At 41.5% G+C, this 18,347-nt stretch overlaps 1 protein-coding gene across 6 annotated transcripts in view; it reads right to left on the reverse strand.

Annotated features, from left to right (window-relative positions):
• Positions 1-18,347, reverse strand: part of BCAS1 (brain enriched myelin associated protein 1) — a 78,852-nt gene that overhangs the window by 33,473 nt on the left and 27,032 nt on the right. For 5 of the 6 annotated variants that reach the window (XM_069496052.1, XM_069496049.1, XM_069496051.1 and 2 more), the window contains exons 4-5: positions 10,210-10,368; positions 9,208-9,252 (exon numbers count right to left, since the gene is read on the reverse strand). In XM_069496052.1, coding sequence (XP_069352153.1) covers positions 9,208-9,252; positions 10,210-10,368 — 204 coding nt within the window. Of the gene's footprint in view, positions 1-6,669; positions 6,805-9,207; positions 9,253-10,209; positions 10,369-18,347 lie in introns of all 6 variants that reach the window. The other variant, XM_069496047.1, reaches the window with a different exon arrangement.

Here is an 18,347-nt window from a genome sequence, read left to right on the forward strand (position 1 = left end):
TCCTGGAAAAAGTCAAGATTTTTTCCCTTTGGAAAAAATAAATATAGAAGCTGTATTAATTATGCTCATGTGAGTAGCTCGTTAGGAATCAAGGTGATGGTAGGACTTTGCTGTTAGAATGCAGAGTGCTCACCTAGGCCATCGCTCTCCAAATGGTTTGATCACGTCAGTGAAAACATTTTGAGCACGCACCCCCAACCCATGGATTTATTTATGTATATATTATAAACATGTATGGCTTTATTAATCCAAATTAGCAATTAAAGAAGGGTTAAAATATAATTATAATAGAAGTTATGAAATCTTTCTCCCACACTCCACTTTGGGGGAATCCATGATCTAGGCTACAAAGTAAGTATAAGGCGGCTGGAATGGAACTTGGGGAAGGGGTTTTGAATTGAAAGAGTAGCCACAAACCCCCCTTCCTCACTGTTAGATGCAGCCCACCCACTCCACAGTGACAGCTGCATCAAGTGTTATTCATTCGTTCTCTGTTTCCTCTTGCCCTTTCTCTCTCTCACCCCATCCTTCTCTTCCTCCTTTCCTTCCCTCTCTCTGTCTCTCTTTCTCTGTCTCTGAGGGGCTATGCTGAAGTCCAATTTCAAAACATCAGATTTCCTTAGTGAGGGGGTGCTAATTTCAATACTCTGCCATCCCCTGAATCATGGGATAAAGGAACGGTTGGGAGAATTATAGGGACAGTGTATCCCGACATGAGTGAATACTGGCATTAAAAATGTTACCACCAGGTTCATCTGACCTAAACTCTTCATCCTAAGCATCCTGTTTTATGATGTTTACTCCAAGGACTGGTGACTCAATCCCCTTTAAATTCCCAGGGGAACTGGAATTGACTACACTTTCTGACTAAAAGAAAAAAAGATCTTGAAGTAAAAATGAGATGTGGACAAATTCAGGAACTTCCACAGTATTTTTGGTGCCAGAAAGAGTCTTAAAGATCAGGCTGTCCAATGCTCGAATGTTCATGGATGGGGAAACCGAGGCTCCTGATCTGCCCCACACTAAGCAAAGAGCACAACCCAGCTCACATCTGGACTGTGGCTCCTGCCCATCACTCGTTCCTGCAGCAGGTGGCCCCTCCAAAGGGTGTCTGCAGACAGCGGGAATTTCACTATTTGATGCAAGACACAGCGTCATCTCTGCTGAGTGTTTTTGGTACTAAGAGGGAGTCACATATTGAGCAAATTCTAAGTTCAAATGAAGATAAAGAACTAAAGTACAGAAATAGCTTTTGTGATGGTTGTTCCTGGAATAATCCCAGTTCCATTTAAAAGTGTACAAAACTACCAATCAGTAGAATTTAAAATAAATGCTGCATTTTATAGACAGTGAAGTCAAAATGGTCAAACTCATAAGGCTCTGGGTTACGAGAGTTCTGAATAGTCTTGGGCACCTGGTGCTATTTCAGTTCTAAATGGTAATTAAATTAAAAGGAACTAGTTAAAGGGCAAGTAATCCCCCGCTCCCAATACACACATACACACTAAAGTAGCTTGCTTACTTTTTCAGAAAATATAAGTACTGGGCCAGGCGCAGTGGCTCATGCCTATAATCCTAGCACTCTGGGAGACCGAGGTGGGGGGATTGCTTGAGGTCAGGGGTTTGAGACCAGTCTAAGCAAGAGCAAGACCCTGTTTCTACCAAAAATAGAAAAATTAGCCAGGCGTCATGGCATGAGCCTGTAGCCCCAGCTACTCGGGAGGCTGAGGCAGGAGGATCACTTGAGCTCAGGAGTTTGAGGTTGCTGTGAGCCAGGCTGACGCCACGGCACTCTAGCAGGGGCAACCGAGCAAGACTCTGTCTCAAAATAAAAAGAAAGAAAATATAAGTATTATTTATTCATTAAAAACCACATCGAGTGCCTTCTATGAGCCGAGATATGTACTAAGTGCTGGAGTTACACATCCTGATGGAGAGAAATGACACTAAACAAATTAATTTCACAAATAAAAGTGGAATTATTTCAACTGTAACAAGCACTACTGAGGGGTGAGGGGATTTGGTGCCACCCCACTCCCGTCACAAGAAAATCTACATCAGGGAATTGGATGCGCTCATGACCATCAGGAAAGGCCTTACGGAGAAGGGATGGCCGGGCTTTGATCTGAAGGGCGACTGGACATTAGCTGGGGAGGGAGGAAGCGTGCTCCGGGCACGGGAACGGCTGCTCTGGGGTCCTCTGCAAGAGGACACGTGCAAGGATCTGAGCCTTGAGGGGCTGGCCAAGAGGGGCTGCCCCCAACATCTGCCTCTCCTCCTGCTTCCCTGGGAGGATCCCCGTTTGCTCAGGGGCCCATTTTAGATCAAGAACCCCGGGCCTCGGGCTGCCCTCATCTCCACCTCAAAGGAGGGGCTCAGGTTGGTTTAAGCGGATCGTTAATCCTGCCCACGTGGCTGCAGGAAGGGCTCAGTTGCTTAGTGGTCCCACGTTGCTTGGGATTTTATACTCTAGGTGCTGTACTATTTTTCCAGCTCAAGGCAGCCCCCTGAGAAGTGCTCAGCCCACTCGCCTAGAGTCACATGGGGGTGACAAAAAAAGCTCCCCAGGCTCTGGAGTTCTAGAATTTCTCTGGGACAGCTCCAGTTGACCTGATGTATTACATACTTGGCTGATTTCAACACACAGCCTCCTCCCTCTCTCTCTCTCTCAGCCTAGTCTCCCTGGACCATCATTGCCTCTTTGAGACATAATTTTCAACTTTAAACTTTGATTTAATGGTAACAATAACAGGTTACACTGCCAGGCGCTGTTCAAAGCACTGAATGTTCTAACAATAGTCCTACAAGGAAGGAACTGATTATTATGTCCATTTTACAGACAGGGAAATTGAGGTGCTTGGTGGTTAAGTAACTTGCCTGTGGTCACACCCATGAGCGGGCAGAGCTGACAGTTGAATCCAGGCACTGACAGCGACTCTAGACTACACTGTTTCTAACGAATCAAGGTCTCCCCAATCCCTAGGCTATTCTACCCAACAAGGGATAGAAATGTCTACACCACCCTTTTCCAACAGGAAATACCACCTCCAAGGGGGGAAGCGCTGGGGTGATACTGCCCTTGTTCTGGGGAGGGAGGTTATAAAACATTAGATATTAACATGGTCTGTAACCCTCCAAAGGACTAAAGTCCACAAACAGATACTCAATGTATTTGTTACATTAAAATTTCATGTAGGAAGGGTGACGGGGTGGGGGAAAGCCTAAAAAGGCATCATGGCAGGGGGCTGATAATGGGAAAAAGGTTGAAAAACACATCCACACTGATCAGTTTTACAAAGAAATGGCCACGTTTCTTCTGTTTGCACTGGGAAGATACTCAGAGGCCCTTGAAAAACATCCCAAGGGCATGATGCTATTATATTTATGGTAATACAACATATGACTCTAATGTATTTGTGTAATTGTTTTGTGAAATACGTATCTCCCCTGCTAGACTTCAAGCTCCTTGAGGGTAAAAGGGTCTTGATCTCCTTTATATCCCTAATTCCCATCAGGCCTTGGGTCTGGCACAAAATAGATAATCAATCAATCAGCCAATCAATAATTACAGATTATGAAAGGGACCAGAGAGGTAGGACCACCCAGGACTCTGCCATGTTTCCAGCCACACGCCCCTTCCTCCCTGGGCTACAAATCCCCACCAGAGCTCCATCAGGCTTTTCATTCCAGGACCACCCCATTCCTCAGTTCCCAAAGAAGTCCCCCAAATGGAGTTCTGCCAGCATGAACCAGCTTGATACTCTCCTCGCACTGCAGAGGAGATGACAGAAATTCTAACCATGTTGTCGGAGGTAATCTCAGGAATAGGGGTGCCAGATTTAGCAAATAAAAATGAGAATACAGGATGCCCCATTAAATATGAATTTCAGATCAGCAAAGAATAATTTTATAGCATAAATATGTCCCAAATATGGCCTGGAACATACATGTATACTCAAAAAATATTTCTTGTTTATCCAAATTGTGAATTTCACTGGGTACTCTCTATTTCATCTGGTGACCCTACCCATGAAATTCAAAGGTATTCCATTTGGAGATTTCATGTCAAATAACTTTACCTTCTTAATAAGTTTTCATCTTGTTTTCACATCTGGGCGTGGGAGAGAGGAGATGTTAGTAAGATGTAAACATTACACCAAGAACGCAAAACAATGGATGTGTGGCAGAGCTTAGGGATCACCTGAGCCAGCGCTAATGCTTCACCTGCCTGGCAGACAGGGTGGGCGCTGGGAAAACCTGAGTAGAGAGGGGAGCGTTTCAGGGCACGGCAAAAACATGCTAAGACGATGCCTTGTCTTGTGCGCATGTTGTCACCAACATTGGAGGCCACGTGAAAAAGTCTGATTCTGAGACATCACATTGTGATTAAGCCAAGAAAAAAAAAGATTCAGCCTCAGCAAAGGAAAGCTGACACTCTTATAATTTATAACAATAAACACATTTCATTTATTAATTCCATATTTCTTCACTTTTTAAAACTAAAAAAAAAATTCTTTTTCTGGGAAGGAAAATTGAGATATAGAGAAATAAACCCAGGAGTTAACCAGAATTGGTAACCATTGTATTTTTGTTTAAAAAAAACCTAAAATATAGTGTTTTATCTTTGAATTTGCTTTAATCTCCCTTTTCTCTTCTGAGTAACAACCCCACGGTGAAACTGAGGGCATCACACCTCCCAAAATCAAGGGTCATTGATAGAATCTGGCTGGTTATTTTAATGGCCCTATTTTGTTAACTCTGTAGACAGGAGAATAATCAAAAGAGGAAAAGAAATAAACTATCCTAAGTAGAGGTAAAAGCCAATGATCTCTACCAAACTGCTGCCTAAATGAGAAATCACAACATTTGGGAATCATCCCTTATACTTTAATTTACATTTTCATGACAAACACATTGAACGTAACTCAAGGCAAAAAACAGACAGTTTTTTGTCTGTATTACAGAATCCCAAAAAGGATGGTTTCTTGACATCTTCCCAGCATTCCAGAATCTATCCTTTCCCCATATACTTCAGTGGCAGGATCTGAGGCCATTGATTTGGGGAAGTCCTGGGAATAATAACATCAAGCTTGGGTGGTCCATTTATGGGTGGCAAGGGATACTGCAGTCATGAAATTTTGCAGTGCATGAAAAAATGAATATCATAATGAAATGCAGATCTAGGGGGAAAGTCATACACTTCTTAAACATTCAAGATCTCTACTCACAAAAGCTCCAAGTGGGAGTTAAACTAGATTCCTTCGTGTGAGATTTATGGCATGTTTCACTAGGAGTTACTAAGTTGTCTTCCATATCCCATGGGACCACATTGTAATTTTCCCTCTTCCCCTTGCAACACGTATCACTCTTTCTTTACAAAACAAAATAAGCCCGTATGGAAATTGCAGGGTGGCTTCATAACAGTTTTTTAATGCAAATACAGATTCAGCTATGAGAACTTTCTATGGAGCTCTTATTTGCATGTACAATCCTGATACTAGAACATCCAGCTGGGGAAGTTTTATTAATACGTTCATTCAACTTGGCAGAAAGTGGTTGATATTTTAAACAAAATTTTAAGCACACTGACCCAATTCAGGGATCTTTTAAATTGGTGGTTTCAGACAAACACAGGTACCTTCTTAGACATTAGAAGTGTAATATCTCCAAAACTGACTTCGATGTTGTCTTAGCTTCCCAAGGACATGGAGTTATGACGGGCTCTGCCTTCATTCATTGTTTTTTTCTGTCTGGGATTTCATTTGGGTTCAGTGTAAGTTTAGTTAATATTGGGAATGGATGAAACAGACCACAGAAAGATAAAATTGTTACCTTGAGGTTAGAAGAGTATTTCCCCACGTGTAGGAAGCATACCACTGGCGGATTAAGATGATTTTAGATTGTATAGAGATATGATATTAAGTAACATTATGTGAAAATACTTTTCAACTTTCATTTAATTCTGCTAATAACATTCTGGGGAAAGTCTCAGTCTGGTGCTGGTATGTCTTTAACATTTTTCTGCCACTGGTCAATTAATTGCCTTTTAATAAAGCTAGAAAGAGCATCAGATTCAGAGCTTAACAAAAACGAAGTAGCTAGAATGTAATAGTTTTTTTTTTTATTAGCCATACTAATGGTTACCTTTGTCTTATGAAAAATAATTCTGATTTTCCCATCCAAGTACTAACCAGGCCCCACCCTGCTTAGCTTCCGAGATGAGACAAGATAGAGCGCGTTCAGGGTGGTATGGTTGTAGACTAATTCTGATTTTCTATGCATGATATCAAGTTTCTTTTTATGATACATTTCAATAGGAAATGGGTCAATTTCAGTATAAAAATATCAAGTAAATAATTGTATATCCAGCAACAATGGTGGTATGCAAACGACCGACATTTGGGAAATACTGGGTTAGATGAACACTTTCAGAACCCTGGTCCACACTAGGAAGAAACCAGTCTGAGACGTTTATAACTATGAGGACTTAGGGGGAAAAAAAAATCACTGAAGTGTGATTCACATCGTTTCTTATTCTCCTTTAGTGCTCTCAGCCACCCAGGGCTCTGTTTTCACAGGAGAGGAGCTGGCCGGGCTCAGGACGGCACGTGTATCGTGTGGTGAAGACCAGGGTTCCTCTTTTTCCTCCTAGTTTACCAAGATACAGACCTTATGCCTAAAGAATTTTCTAAAGGCGAGTCCTAGCCTGGGGCTATCCAGGTGCTTTTTCTTGGCGCCTTTAGCCTGGATCTCGGATGTCTTCTGACCAGCTTGTCCATCACAGACACTTTCTGCTTTGGATGCCTTTGGGGCAACAGCAGTCACTGCCTTAGAACTTTGTTTTTAAACAAAATCCACTTTTTTTTCCCCTGCTGTTTTAAAGTGCATTAATACACTGTGACAATTTACTGCTGGTGTATCACCCGCATCCCCTAACCACAAAACACCATGTGAATGTTTACCTTTTTTAAACTCTCAAAGACAATTTGCTAAACAGCATATTCACAGTCAACTTCAGGGACACATTGATTTTCAGCAGGGTGACCTATTTAAATGACCCAGATTAACACACCTCAAAAAAATAGAAACCCAAACCCAAACCAAACCAGACAAAAATCCCCCATATCTCAGCAACAGGACAGTTAAACTCTGTCTCTATGACTTAAAATATCTAAATGAAAAATTAAAAAAAGATAACACAGTCTTCACTTGATAGTGTTAAATATCTAACAGCTATTGTCACACGGGAAAGAAAAGAATACCTACACACAATGATTTATTTTTGCACCCTGCCACTGAATGGCTTTTATTCTCAAACCTCTCTCCTTTAATTCAGTATCAGAGAGTCCATGGAAGCAGTTATCACCCCCCCAAATCTTGATTCACTTCTAGATGGGCAGATTTCCCAGGCAAAGGACGTGTCTAGAGTGAACTGGTCCGCTGAGCCAAACTGGTGTGTGTGGGAGATTGGAATGGAAACAGCCCAGCTACAACCACTCCAGATTGTGGACTCAAGTTACAAAGGGCAGGGTATTTTGTGTGGAGCAGGTAGTGTGCTAAAAAATGGCACAGATTTTTCAAAAGCATGAATCCACGAACATCAGTAGAAAAGACGTCAAAACGGCAAGGCATGAGAACCAGGTCTGCAGGAAAGAGGTCTGTTTGTGGGAGCCATGGACAACCTACATTCACAGAACCCTCTTTTGAGAACCCAGCTCCACCAGCAGTGACCCCACAGCCCCCTGGGCAGGAGAGTGAGATTTTATCAGCCAAGTAAGTTCAGCTGGGACCACAATCTGGGTCAGGAAAAGAGTCTTTATGCACAACCAGCTAAAGAGAACGAGTGTATCAGGTCAGTTGGGAAGCCACATGACACACCCACACACCCCACTGCTTATAGCCTATTACACCATGTGGCCTCAAACAATGCAAAACACGGAACCCAAAGAGAAACATTTTGACCCATCCATTCACTGGACTTGACCCTGGTCGCCTTGTAGCAAATGAATAATTTTATAGGAAAGTGTGTGTAGATGCTTTAGCTATACATTTTTTTTCCAGTGGAAGAAGAAAATCCTAGAGGAACCAAACAATACAATACAAACGTCATCACATCGGTCAACCAGTTTCACACGTGATTATGAAAATAGGGACCACCTACATTCAAACAGAGCTCCCCAGTTTACAGGGCATTGTCACACCCCCTTTCAATCCTGGGCTTCAGGAGAGAACATTTTTATTGTTCCAATTTTACAGGTGTGGAGAATGGGGTGCAGACAGGTTAGGATCATGGTCCTACCAAGGAGCAAAACTGGAGCTCAAATACAGGTCTTCTGAGACAAAATCTCAGATGCTTTTTCACAACCAACTCCTTCGGATATGGGGAGCAGAGATACGGAGCAGGCCAGGCCATACATTTGATCCCAATGCCTTTCAAAGCACTTTGCATTATCAAAAGAAGGACCCACGACATTATCTGTCACCAAGTTAAACCTCCCTCATGGCTCCTGTGAAATTTAAACCATGTATTCCACTAGAGGTAACTGGCCTCGTCAAACGTAAAGGGAGAACATCTCAGAAGAAGTTATTTTAAACCAAAATTATTTTGAGGGGACTTGGCTAAATTTTTAGGATGACAGTGAAAAATCCTGGCTCTCTGGAGTGTCCTAACTCCTCTCCATGGCCCTCCACTTGGCAGGGGTCCCACAGCAGCTATTTTATGTCACCAAACGATTGCCTTTGCAGTGGAGATTTAATTTTTTTCAAATTACATGAAAAACAAAGAACATATTTTTTATAAAATGAAAATACCGCATCTTTCTTCTACTTTAAATGACTCTTTTTTCCTAGATTCCCTGGTCTTTCTACACACAACTAAAAACACCGAGATGATGATATAATTATTAGTATTCTGCACTTACTCTATATAAATTAGTTATTGTGACATTTAGCCAGAATCAGTTTATCTTTCAAGCTTCCCACTAACATTTTCATTAAACTACCATTAACATACATGAAATATTTTAAAGACACTCTAACAGCATTATTAAATTGCTAACTATATACATATATACATATTTATATATAGCATATACATTAAAAAACAAACACGGAGACGCAAATCCAAATCCAATTCTATGCAAAAACCCAAATCCAAATCCAATTCTATGCACAAACCCAGACATATACACACTTCAAAATACCTACCGTGTCTTCTGGATCTTTTTTTGTTTCAGCTTTGTTAGGCGAAACCTTAAAAGTTTGAGAAAATCAAACATTAAAAATCATGGCACTTTAGAGTGATTTTTATTTCATTAGATACATAATTCTTTAAGGTGTTCCAGTTCACCATACAGGTAAAGAATGAAATGAGAGGTATTTTCAGTTCGGTAGAAACCCAAGGGCCTCTGGGTAATAACAAAGTTAGCACATTAATATCTTATAATGAAATGCGTCAGCTCTTATACATTCACGGAGAGTTTGACCACATTCAAAATTGTCTCCCGGAAGGCCACAGACTTCCTATAAATTCTATCATTACACCAAACACATGCATAGCCCTGTGGTGTTTGTGGCACATTCTGTTGACTTTTATTGTTTTATCTTCCGAAGTTAGTCTTGATATTTGGAAATAGCCCAGACATATTTTAGGCTGTCTATTTAATTATGCATTCATTCTTCACAAGCTTTTTTATTCTCTGAGTGTCTGGCATGTGCCAGGCCATGGGCTCTGCCCCGGGGTGGGGGCGGTCAGCAGTAAACAAGCAATGCAAAGACAGTCTCTGCCCTCATCCAATTAAAGCAGCAGACTTAGATGCAACAAGATAGAAAGTGATTTCTACGGTGTTTTATTTGCCATTTGAGTGGCAAAACTGCTTTGACAGGTCAGTAACGCAACTGGAGGTATTGCCAATTATTTTTATGATCAATGACCATAAGACATCCAATTGCAATGAATTCCGTTGCAATGCAGCCCACGTAACACGGTCTGGGCCTCCTGTTCATACCATGGTTCCCAGCTCTAAGGGCTCCCAGTAGCCTGATGCAAGCCAGCTCCCTCACGAAGCACGTCTTGTCCCTGTTCTACGTTCCTGCTGCATCATGACGGTAATCCACTCAGTACCATAACATTCAAATATGCATTATTCTTAGAATTAACAAAACTTCTGAGCAATAGAATTGAGGGAAAAAAGGGAGAAAACGGCTTACCAGAGTTTTAAAGAAACTCATGATGGGATTATTATTCTCCTCTATCTCTGCTGTCTGGGAGTCCTCCTTTGCAATCTCCGGTCCTTCTGGGTCCCCGGGGACAGAACGACTCACAGTGCCTATTTCTTGTCCGTCTTTTTCCTCTCTGTCAGCTATGCCCTAGGAGCAACACAGAGTTTTCACAGTTGCAACTTGTTGAATGTGAACCCTCAAAGTACTATTTTTGCTTCACACCCCTTTCTCCCTTACCCCTAATTCCAGCCATATTTCTCCTGCCCACGAGCGTGCGGAACAATCAGGAGCTTATGAGAGTCGCTCTCCCTTCCCTCCCCACTCTTTCTAACATATTCAGCACTTGCAGTCGGTTGGAGGGACATTGTTTGGAGCCAAAGGGTAATAAACACAGCCGTGCACGTCGCATTCTAAACAAAAACCCTTTTCTCCCGATTCTGCAAAGAGGTTGTGTAGGATGCCGATATTTCCCATCTTTGTGGTCTCCTTGTCTAATAATTTGTACATTGTCCCCAGAGATGGCTCTATTTTGTTTCCCACAATCCCCTCAGGGCTGAATCATATCAACTGAAAAAAAAAAAAAAAGTACTGTTATTAAAAAAAAAAATTCTCCCTTTGGAATCTGAGACTTTATCAGTGCAAAGGATGTGATATGGGGACAGATTTTCTCCCCAAGTCACCCAGGAGGGCAGGCTGCCTTCTGAATCCTTGCCCCCTGTCCACCCTCACGACTCTGGGACAAGACACTGCCGTCTCTCCACCTTACGACTGCAACGGCCCCTGCCCTGTCTTCTTGGGCTCTCAACTTCTTCGATCCATTCTTTACTCAACAGACCCCATCCTCCCACTCCTCCCACCCTCCAGTAGCTTCTGAAGGTCCTGGAGCCGGGCCCCACCTCCGACACAGGGTCTCCGATGACTCACCTGGCCTGGCCCACGCCTAAGTCTCCACCCTCCCCATACCACTGTCTCCTTCGCTCCGTCTTTTGGAGAGCTGTTTTTGAGTTTCTCAAACATACCATAAGCTACTTCCAACCTCCTGGCTTTGTCTGGAACCCTCTGCCCTCTGTCTGCCTGTACGTAATTTCCATTCACCTTTCACGTCTCCACTGTCACCTGTTCAGGGAGGTTGTCCCTAACGCCCCACCTGAAGTGCTCCCTCTTGTCATCACCTCCACCTCCCCTTTTTAAAGAAACCTTAGCTGCTACAGCGGTTTTTTTTTTTTTACTTGCTCAGTACTTGCACCTTTGCTCACGCTCCCATTACACGGTAAACTCAACAAACACCGGCATCATACCTACTTGACTCGGTGCTTTTCCCAAGTACCAAGGACAGCAAGGCCCACGGAGGGCACTCAGTAAACGTGTATCATTTGACTACCTAATGGATGATGGGTGCAAATAAATGAAAATTTTACGTAAGTGGGATGGCGCTATGTGTATCGACTTGCTTTTCTCACGCAACAAAGTAGCACAGACCTCTTCCCACTGCAATACAGCTAGACCTGCATCACCACGTCTCAGGTGGCATTTATTCCATTGCTTGATTGTAACCTTAGTTAGTGCCTATTATCCTTATTGGTGGCCATTTATGGTGCTTGTAGTTTTACATCTAGGGTGTTATAAGCAGCATTAAAATGGACGTTCCACACTTTTATTTTTCATCACTCAAGTGTGTTTGTATTTTCTTTGGGTAAATTACCAAGCGTGAAATTTCTGGGTCAAGAGGTAGGCGAATTTAAAACTAGATAAATATTCTTGCAAACGTATTAGAGGATGTCACTAGAATGGTCTTGCAGGCACATCTTTGGGTTTGAGAAGTTGCTTGGTGCACTGGTGGTGGTGGCAGGTGAGACCTAAAACGTGTCCAGGCCCAGCAGGTCGGCACATGGAGCTGTGGCCTGACGGTGGGGAGCCTGGCCTGGAGGCGGGTGCAGGAGGGAAGCTGATTCAACTCCCACCTCCTGGTCTGGGCATCCGCTTCCCCCTTCTACCCTACAGAGTCCTTCTCTTCCTCCCAAGGACTTGGGGTTCTGCCCTCCCCACGTCCTCTCCCTGCCCCCACGCTGCCAGTTCCTGACTTAGAGGAGAATAGAAGGAAATTCTGTTGTCTCTTCCCAGGGATTTCTGACAATTCCTGCATGTGAGTTGGGAGAAGCCCACCGAACACGTGGCATTTCTGTTTATTTTGACTACTTCCCCCAGTAGTGGAGTGAGGTATGGTAGCATCGCATCCGACTCCTGGATTTTATACTTCTTCCTCTGGGTTTGGTAGCATCTGGAAACCTGGTATAAACTGATATGGGTTGACTGCCCCACTGCTGAGGTACCATTGAACTCATTTAAATGGCTATTTATTAAGCACTACAATGTTGAACTTCTAACTCCCTATGTGATGGTATTAGGAGGTGGGGCCTTCGGGAGGGCATGGGGGTGCAGCCCTCATGAATAGCATTAGCGTCCTTGTAAAAGAGACCCCAGAGAGGTCAATTTTAAAGTAGCCATAATGAAAATGCTTTAATTAACAATTGTGAATGTGCCTGACACAAATAAAAAAACCAGAAGGCCTCAGCAAAGAAACAGAAGCTATAAAGACGAACTAAAATGGGAATTTTAGAACTAAAAGATACAAGAACCAAAACAAAAGGCCCCGTGAATGAAACCAACAGCATCATGGGAGAGTCAAAGAATCAGTGAAAATCTCTATTAGAGACAAAGAGCAGTAACAAAAAAAGAAAGAACGAGAGAATGAAGACACAAATCACCAGTATCAGGCTGAAACTGGAACGTCACCCCAGCCCTGCCAACAGCAGAAGGGAAAGAGAATGCTCCAGGAGATGCTACACGCGTAAGCTGGACAGCTAGTTAAAAAGATCACATTTCATTCTTATGATGATCCCACAGAGTATACACTATTTGTAATTCCGTTTTACTAATGAATAAATTGATGCAGGAAAAGAATAAATAACTTGCCAAACATCATGAAGCAGAGCTGGGATTGGACCCCAGGCCCGAATGATTTCAGAGGCCAGAAGCCTTTAAAAACCACGCTACGTCGACTCTCTCAGGTCCCTCCTTCAGGCGTTTACTCAAATCTCATCTTCTCACCAAGGCATTTCTGATTTTAAGTTCCTTCCTCTCTCTCTCTCTCTCCCTTCCTGTTTAATATTTTTCCACTTTGTTACCATCAGCCATGCAATATATTTTACCCAAAGACATACGGGAATTTAGTGCATGACAACGATGACACCTAAAATCTATAGACGTAAAGAAGGACTTTTAAATTAAAGGTGCAAAGGTAACAGAGCAGCTATCTGGGTAAAAAGAAAACAACTAACTTGTCATAACCCTATAGTAAGATAAAATCCAAATGGATCAAAATACAAGAAGAAAACATGGGGAAACTCTTTTAAGTTTGGATTGAGAAGGCCGTTATATCTATGACTTGAAATCTAGAAGTCATGAAAAGAAATATGGAAAAGTCAGAAAATCCAAATGTTTGCAGAAACATTCATTCGACAGGGTGGGATGAACAAGGCATTCATGCACTGATGACAGGAGTGTCAATGAATTCTAGCCTAGTGGAGGGCAATTTGGCATTATCTACCAAAATCATAAGAAAGAATGTATTCTTTTACCCAGAAACGCCATTTCTAAGAGTTGATTCTCAACCTAAATTCACACACGTGTGAAATAACAAATGTACAATGTTATTCACTTGAGTGAGGTTCATAGTAAAAGTTTGGAAACCAGCCACAGGTCATTAATAGGATCCCGGTTCAATAAATCATGGTACAACCATTCAATGGAAGACTCTTCAGGCGTCACAAAGGAGGAAGTTCTGTCAGTACAGACCAAGTATTGTTAACTGAAAACAAGCATGGACTAGAACAGACTGTAGATTGTATTACCATTTGTGTAAAACAGAAGGAATAAGAATTTATGTTTTATTTGCTTGCCTATGCCCAAGGAAACCCTACATTAAAAAACACAAACAGTAAGTGTCTATTGGGTGGAACGGGTAAGCAAGCATATCATTTTATAATTTTTTCTTTCAAACAAGGTGAATGTACTGCCTGTTAAAATTAAGACTAAAACAAAATGGGCATGACTAATTAAAAAATTTTAAAAACATTAAAAGGACAAAACTAAACACAGTTGGGAGAAAAATCTAGCCCTCTGTCTACCAGTTCGTGGCCTATGCTTTGAATGTGTTATCTGTGGAATGATCTTTGTCCTTAACTACAAATATTCCATTGCTATTCACATCACGCCTCTCTCTGAGTCATTCTCAGCAAACGGAAATTTTAAACTGAAGCAGAAACATTCTCCAGGAAATACCTGGAAACTTCTTTTAAGCCAACAAGTATCCATTAAGTGTTCTTATTTTTCATCTCTGTGTAGGAAGCTTATATATATTTTTCCTTTCTTTTGGCTTCAAAGAGCAAACAGAGAAGAACACTAGTTATGTGATTAGACTGTGTCATGTTGAAAAATAATGCTGCCTTATCATAATTTGATTGTGTATAATAAAGCCCACATGGAACTTCTGGCACCCTCTTTGGACTATAAATTGTCAACTGGATTTCAGCTTCCTTTAAGCAAGGTTTACATTGTCCAAGTGGAAATAGAAGGTAAGGCAGGTTGATGGAGGTTAAAAAAAAGCTTTGTCTGGAATGATTTGTGCTGACTCTGTCTCATCTTGATGTCTTCACTGTGTGTCCCTGATTTTATTTTGAATCTTTATACCAAGAACGATTTCCTAAAGCACAGTTTAACACAGGAAAATTTGTCTGAAAAACACTGAACGGCACCGAAACTCATTACTTCACTCCTTTCCATCTGTTAGAAATTTGAGCCACACGCTGCCTGGGATAGAAGGGAAGGCTCTGCTTCCTCTGCCCTGGGAAGTCACACTGGCACAAAGGGTTCCATGTGCCGGGCAACAACGGCCACCAGACAATCATGAGGTCTTCACTTTTCTTCTTCTGAGAGCACTGTCACCCGCATAGAACCATTGTCAGATTCAGGAAGAAAAATGGGGTTTGGTTACTTCTTAAAGATATAATTTATCTTCCAATTTGTCTAGAAAGGAAAGTCAATTAATAAACAAGCAAGAAGGAACGCTAAGACCAAATACTAAAAATATTTTGTGGACTCTCAAAATTTCCTAACCAGACTGTGAATTTTTTTTTTTTTTAACCTTGTTTTACTCCAAAGCTCAAAGCCATGAAGGAGGGTCCATAAACGTATATTAACATAGGTAACTCGGTACTTTTATCTTTCTTACTATTCCTACCCAACTCACATCAACTGATAAAAATGCATTCACATCTTTTAAGATCATGGCAAAACAGGGAAAGAACACAACTCATGCAACATAGGAAATGCCAGTTAAGAAGAGCCTCAAAAACTGCCCACCTACAACGAAATTTCTCCTCCTGGTCTCCTTCTGGAGATTACTCCACATTAGCTCTATGAGTGTATTTAAAAAGTCGACATTATTTCTGAACAAGGAACTGCCACATAAGCTCTGGATTGCATAGTTTGGGAGTTACTGTGAGTGGAAAATAACCTCTTGTCGAAGCCACCGGTACTGAGTGGATGCCTCAGCCTCGTAACGCAGTCTAGTGGAGAAATTAGGAAATTGCCTAGATTGTGACATTTCCTTACTTTTAGTTAGAGTGATAGTTCACTGCACTGCTACTTCTATAGAAAAGAGAAAATACCAACAAAGAAGAAAAAGAAATGCGTCCACTATTCCATTACTGAAAGACAACTGCTATTCACAATTGGTGGAAGGATGGACATGTGGGCAGGCAGGCAGAAATCATTTTCACCCCAAGGGAATTATTCTGTGTACTATTTTTGAAACCAGCTTTTCTCTTTTAACATTATATTATGACTGTCTTCACATGTCAAATTCTGTTTCTGTATCACCGGTGTTTATGGCATCCAGCGTAAGGGTGTGCCACGATCAATAAAGAACCTTCCTATCGGATTGTCTCAGCTTTTTTCTTACAGACAATGCTGGAATTGTTTTTTAAAGCCCATCTGGATGAAATATTGCTCATTTTCTCAATAAATTATTTTTAAAGTTGTTAACATTTTCAAATGGATGCATAATAGATGTACATAATTTTGGGGGTATAGGTGCTAATGCAATACATTCATATAATTTGTAAAGATCAAATTAGTGTATTTGGGACATTCATCACCTTAAATATTTGTCTTTATGTTAGAAACATTCAAATTATTCTCTTCTAGCTCGTTTGAAATGTGCAATAGATTATTGTAAACTATAGTCACCCTACAGATTTATTGATCAACACATTTTTAAATGTAGAATTGCTCATTCAGAGAGCATGTGTTTTAAGACTTTAAAACTGCATACTGTCAAAGTGCCATGGTGGAAACAAACTTCCTAGGGGTCCAGATGGTTGATTGAGAAATTATAGACTTACGATCTAAGACTTCAGAGGGATATAAAATAACATAAAAATATTAAACCATGAAATCCAGATTTTTATTGTCCTCTGGCATTTTTTCTAGAAGAGAGATTTAAGCTGGATAACACAGATCTAAAAATGTTCCACTCATTCATTTTTCCTCCTCCTTTTGGGAAGAGTGAGGCAATATTGTCAATTTTATCTGCTTATCCTAATTGAACAAAGCTAGATTGCACCAATTATCAGTGTGATGCTCTTTATTGTAAATCATAACATCATCACCTATTTTTTGCTATTCTGTAGGCATAACCTCAGGCTATTAAAGACTCATCTATGTCTTGGCAGCAGAAGTCTAACCCAGGACCTTCACGAGGTCGATCCTCATTAAACCCTAGTTATTGACCGATGTGGAGATGTTATATTTGTGAGATTAAATAAACCAGTTATTCGTTGTAGTCATAGGTGGAAGACAGAAAGAAATCTATCAAAGAAAGCACTTCACACTTGCTTCCTATAAATAACGGTTTCCCACTGTCTCCCTCAGCAGCTCTGCTTTAGGGGTAAGTGAATTTGTCAACTGGATTTCCAATGGCAAGTGAAATGTGGGTAGAGAACGAAGCAACGAAATGTTCTTCTGTTGCTTCTTTTTTTCTGGCAGCAGTCTTTGCTTTGGGGATATTCCTAAGGACACATGAGTTGGCATACTCTCAAGGAAAGTCTACTCACGTATGATTTAAAATGGAAAAATACATTTGCTGCGGGCAAAGAGTGAGCAGCAAGTGGGTGGAAGGGATTGGGGGAAGATTCTTCTATGCCATGAATAGTTCCTGCACGCACAACCCTCGGACTGATGAGGACAGGTCACATTTATTAGAGGAAAAATGCCCAACAGTTAAAAAAAAAAAAAAAACTGCCTCAAAATACAAAAGCTAATAATCCACAGCCTAGAACACATTTGTCGTCTGTTTAATAAACACTTCCCAGTAGCGAGAAAACAGTTTTGAATGCCGCCAGCAGTAGGCTGTAGACTTTCTAAGAATTGCTTGGCCTGTGCAAAGGAAGGAAAAATAGTCACATGCCTCTTCCTGAATTTTTAGACGAAACCAAACTCCTTCCTGTCTCTGCCCCCAACCAATTTTGAGTACCACTGTGCTCTCCATTTTCTATCTCAGACCTCTGTGTATTTCATTCAGAGCTCTTTTTAAACTCTGGAACGAACGGCTTGTTTATTTTGTGTTTTTATTGTTGGTCTCTCCGTTAGAATGAAAGCTCCCGTGAAATACACTGCTCTATCCACTGTGGAACCTAGACTCTCTCCTGACACGAAGAAGGCAATCCCATGTTTGTTGCGTGAAAAAATGAAAATCCCCACCCCTCCCATTTATTGTCTAACACCTGCTGCCCGGTTGAGTCTCAGGCTGGAGCCAGTTATAGTCTAGTAACCAGATGGTCACCTCAGGAGATTCAAATTGTGGTGAGCGCTGTGAAGGAGGTAAAGTGGTCTGTGATGGATATATTTGCTTGACTCTCAACTCTACCACAAGAAAAAGAACAATGCACAAATGCACGAGTTATAACTAAGGACGACTCACATGGCTGCACTGTTGGGAATCAGTGGGGGAGGGGTGGGGACTTGGGTGAACTGGAAAGTGGATGCCCCATCTTAAGGGACAGTCA

Source organism: Eulemur rufifrons, chromosome 20, assembly GCF_041146395.1.
Source record: "Eulemur rufifrons isolate Redbay chromosome 20, OSU_ERuf_1, whole genome shotgun sequence".
Taxonomy (NCBI): domain Eukaryota; kingdom Metazoa; phylum Chordata; class Mammalia; order Primates; family Lemuridae; genus Eulemur; species Eulemur rufifrons.